Below are 5,200 nucleotides of genomic sequence, written 5' to 3' on the forward strand. Positions count from 1 at the left end.
AGAGAGACAGATAGATGGATAAAATAAACTTTATTTAAAAATGTAGCACAAGTCATTAAAAAAGGTGACTGGCAAAAGAAATAGAGCAAACTGGTTCTCAACATGTAGTGTGCTTTTTTTCATTGTTTAGTAAGGATATTAATTTTGGCATGGAAGACATTTAATTCAGACAGAACACATTCAAAAACAAGCCCTGGGGCTGGGGTCCTTTAAGAAAAGGAAACAGTAAGCTCTAAAACCATCCACTTAGAGGGAGAGGAGAGCCCACCAGCCCAGCTGCCGGCAAGTCAATCCCAACTCACAGTGGTCTCACGCGTGTCAGAGCAGAACCCTACAGGGGTGTTCAATGGTGGCCTTTCTGGAAGGAGACCGCCAGGCCCTCCTTCCAAGGCACCTCAGTGAACTCAAGCCTCCTCCATCCAGTTAGCAGCTGAGTGTGCTAACCATCTGCATCACCCAGGGACTCAGTGTCAACGCTACACACGTTAGAGTAAGTCCCTGCTCCTCCCTGCCTGTCACAGACAACTGCTATTTCCCTAAACCCAACTGTAATGAAAATATTCCCCAGCCGGCACCCTTGCTGCTTATAACTAAGTAGAAAGTGCTGCCTTTGCCATGCTTTCAGAGTAAATCTGAAGGCCTTCACAGAACATGTTTCTAGAACCTGGCCATCTCTGAGGGGAATGAAACAGCAAGAAGTTGATTTCCTACATTAATATGGCTTGTTAAGTGTTAGTGGGATTTACGCTCATTGGTCTTCAAACCCAAATGACTGCATGCAATTCAGTCTACTTCATACTGCAGGACCAGGTCCTTTGTCATACGAAGATGTCCATGCCACAGTCTTCATAGACTGACTTCCTGTCAAAATCCCCGTTCAAAAGAATGACTAAATATATTCTTACAAACGTACAGCTGTTACCATAAAGACTAAAATAACATTAAAAAAAGTCTTAAAATAGAAGCAAACAATGACTTCTGAAAATGCCTTATTAAGTTTTAAAATAACTGTGTGCATAACCGGCACATGACTCAGACTTCAGCTACGTGAAAAGAAACGGGCTGATCTCTTGTTTTGTGGGGCAACCTGTTCTCAGGATCTGTGCAGTGGGAACACTGGATAGATCCCTGTGGGATTTCAGGATGAAACCTAGGAAAAAGGAGAGCGCACCTCACCTCACAGGGGATGGTGTTACAGAAAGGTCCCAGGCCCCTTTCAGCAGAGTCTCCTCCGAAGTGGTCAGAAGGGGTGTTAGATGGGACCTGACAGTGCGTTAAATACTGCTGACCCCACACATTCAGAACGTCTCCTTCAATTCCTTTCCAAACCCAATTAAATCCAGGTGCCACAGTCTGGTGTTACCAAGGTGGAGGCTTCCCGCCGGCGTTCTGAGCTCCCTTTCCGACAGAGCAGGCATCTGTACTACTTTGCTTTTACTGACTAGCTTTTTATTGACTTAAAAGAGTATTGGTTTCTGACATAAAATAGGATCAATGTTTCCTTTAAAATAAATGTACGTAAGTAAAAAAGCAAGTAGACTTACAGGAAAATAAGAAGTGTGTCACAACACACATGGTACGTAGGCCACAGGACAACCTGGAAACAGCTTCATGAAATAACCCACCAAGCTCCTTCACTGTTTTACCTCCTGCTGCTCCACGTGTGGCCTGGTTCCCAGACAGGTGCTCTACTTCTTGCTTTGGTTTTCCACAAATGCCTACCACATACTCCAGCGGGTGCTGCCCAGCCCTTTACCCCCACCTCCACCCTCTCCCCAACTAAGAGGAGTCTATAAATATTAGGGGCTTGATATACATTTTGAGAATTCATTTAACATGTAAGTATTTTCTGAGTTTAACTTGTAACAATTTCAAACTGTGATTTAGGGAAGACTCTAAAGCTGGCTCTGCAAACTGTACACTCTGTCTTTTGCCCCCAGGAGCTGCATCAGAGCAGCCACCCACTGCCACTGAGTCGATTTGGACTCACAGTGACCCTATAGGACTGAGTACAACTTCCCCATAGGGTTTCCAAGGCGCAAATCTTTATGGAAGCAGATTGCCTCATCTTTCTCCCAGCGCAGTGGCTGGTCGGTTCAAATCACTGACCTTTTGGTTGGCAGCCAAATGCCTTACTTACTGGGCCACCACTGCTCCCACATCAGTGCAGGAGGGTCACAAATATGATATATTTTAACCATAATTCTTTACTCTTTGAAATGGACCTTAGTAGCAACTCCCATTTCTCCCTTTACAAAGTCAGCTTTGTGATAATTTTGGTTAATCTAATCAATATGCAGACTCAAGTTGCAGCTGAAATTCCAGTTTCGATACAAGATGACGCGGGTACCCTAATAACCAGTATGTAAACACAGGCTACGTGCATCAGCCAAGGTGCACTGGACACCAAAGTCCGGTGCAGAAAATAGTACCCTGCGGGGCCAGATGGATGGATGCCAGGACACAACTCAGCCCCTTTCTCCTAGCTCTGTGATGGTGGATACATCCCAACCTCTCTGAGCCTAAGCGTCTTCCTCTGTAACCAGGAGATAATACCTGGTTGTCATGAGGATAACATGAGCTGAAACAGGTCAAGGCCTCTGTAAACTACAGGGCTGGACAAATATGCTTTATGATCCTCTGTATCAGAACGGGACCGAGGGCAACAAACACTGTTTAATGTTTAATGCCAGTGAGACTCCTGCCACTGGGTCGGCTCTGACGCATAGCGACCCCACGTCCAACAGAACAAAATGCTGCCCAGTCTGCACCAGCCTCATGGTCGTTGCTACGCTGGAGGCCATCACTGCAGCCACTGTGTCACTCCATCTCACTGAGGGTCCCCCTCTTTCCCGCTGACCCTCCACCTTATCAAGCATGATATCCGTTAGAGTTGTTGTTGTTGTTATGTGCCGTCGAGTCAAACCTGACTCACAGCGACCCCTCCTTGGGTTTCTGAGGCAGTATCACTACAGAAGTAGGATTGCCAAATCTTCCTTCCGAGGAGTGGATCGTGGGTTTGAACCTCCAGCCGTCTGGTTAGCAGGCAAATGTCTTAGCCACTATGCTACCAGAGCTCCCATCCGTTAGAGTAGGATTATAAAAATGCAAATAAATAACAATAAACTTTGCCATAGAGGGCTCCCAGGTTCACATGAAATCGTGTGAGATTTATGCTTTTTGCAAAAGCTCAGGTGTAAAGGTAACAACTAAAACCTAATATAATGTTAAAAAAAAAGTCCATGGGACAATAAAAACAACTGCACTGACAGTCATATCAAGATAAGAAAGCCAGCATTACCCTCAGTGCTACTGAAATTAAGAAAACAATTAGAAATGGTGAGTGCATTGAAAATGAACAGCTGGGCAAACCTACCTTCCAATTTGCCAGTTTTTTAAACTCTATAATCTTTATAACTGCTCCCATGAGAATACCTAGGAGAAAAAAAGTAAAGTTTAACATAAATTTAAAATATGAGAAAGATGACTCAGTTTATTATTCCAGAGAAACCGAGTATGATTCATTATGTCTCTGAATGGCTTTTATGGAGTCTATAAGTTTTATGTCTGCAAACATAAAGAATGGAAATTAGTGTGAAGTTTTATGAGTCACATGGTCCCTCCCCTCATCCCAGGAAAACACACTACAGCCAGGACTACAAAAGTCTGGAGGGGAGAAAAACCATACAAAGCAATACCCTTGTCTGCCTGGCACGGGAGACAGAACATTTGTCATTGTCACTACAGTCACCCATTTTCAAGGTTAAATGGAAGACAGCTTAAAAGCTAGGTGTGTCCTGCACTCCTATTCCTTACTTTCAGAAATGAAACCAAGGAGCACTTTTTCAAACTCAAATGGCAGTTCTATGAAGAATATTTACTTAAGAGATACAACCCAACTGCTGAAAACAACCAAAAGTGAAAAAATTCTGTGAGATTTTTGGAACAAACAGACCACCTAAGTCAAGGCATGTTTCCATAAAGCTGATAGGTTCATTACGTGCTCGTAAATTACCTACTAAAAATAGTTCTCCAAGAAGCACCATGGGTACAACCTATGACTGCTCTGGTCCTCACCAGCTACATGGTTTCTGACTCTGCTGGGGCATCAGAATCACCATGGGGCCTTTTTATAAAGCTGCTCAAGCAGCACTGCAGACCTGCTACATCACAGCACCTGGTAGGAGGTGAGACACAGCAAGCCGGAAGACCACCTCCACAGACGCTTCGAGACAGGCCCTCCCTTCCCCTACCGAGGGAGGAGGTTTCCTTTTCTCCATCGACACAGGGCTGAAGAAACGCACCTTGCTGGGTAGGGTGGAGAGGCGACCACCAGGACACGGAAGTGTATTAGGAAAAGGGCCCACACCAGCACTAGTTGCTGTGTGAGTCTGGGGCAACAGGGGATGGCTGAGGTGAAAAGAGAAGATAAATAATTTTTACTGTACAAATCTCTGTACTTCCTGAATTGCTATATATTAGTCAGGGAATAATGAATTTTTTTGAAAATAAGGGACCGAGATATAATACATACCAAGAAGAAGCTGTCCATTCACACCTTGGCATGAAGGCTAACGTGGGCTCCTCGGCACTGGGGCTCCCCCAGCTCTTTTTTTCTTACCTTTTCAAATTGGATATGATGTTTGAAGGAGTTTTTTAAAAAAATAGTTTTTAACCAAACAGTTGATGAATACTTTGTAATAAAATGTTATGGATAAACCAAAAGTTCCTTTTGATCACACCCCACCCTCTTCCTCCATATTGGCTCCTCTCTCTTCTTGCCCAAGGTAGCCAACCATCTTGGTTAAGTTTGGGAATATTCTATACTTTAAAATGGTGACATATATGGTATGTGAATTATCTTTTTTTTTTTAAAGTCCCAATTTTCTAGCCATTCCCCCTCTGATAGATATCTCCGGCCAGTGGTGTGAAAAACATGTCTGCTAACCAGAAGGCTGGCAGTTCAAACCCACCAGCCACTCCTTGGAAGGAAGACTGGGCAATCTACTTCGACAGAGATACAGCCTCGGAAACCCAAGGAGGGGTCGCTATGAGTCGGAACAGACTCGATGGCAGTGAGTGAGTGAACACTCTGGCTTTTTTTTAATTTTATTTGGATTTGGGTGAAGATTTACAGAGTAAATTCACTTTTCATACAGCAGTTCACATATACTTTGTCTCATGTCATTGACCAAAATTT

General features: G+C 43.9%; 1 protein-coding gene across 1 annotated transcript in view; it reads right to left on the reverse strand.

Annotated features, from left to right (window-relative positions):
- SLC9A8 (solute carrier family 9 member A8) overlaps positions 1–5,200 on the reverse strand; it is an 85,627-nt gene that overhangs the window by 46,031 nt on the left and 34,396 nt on the right. Inside the window, exon 5 of the mRNA XM_007938324.2 lies at positions 3,377–3,435. Within this exon, the coding sequence (XP_007936515.1) occupies positions 3,377–3,435 (59 nt within the window). The remainder of the gene's footprint in view (positions 1–3,376; positions 3,436–5,200) is intronic.

This window comes from Orycteropus afer, unplaced genomic scaffold, assembly GCF_000298275.1.
Source record: "Orycteropus afer afer isolate SDZICR_OR568_19922 unplaced genomic scaffold, OryAfe1.0 scaffold00049, whole genome shotgun sequence".
NCBI lineage: Eukaryota > Metazoa > Chordata > Mammalia > Tubulidentata > Orycteropodidae > Orycteropus > Orycteropus afer.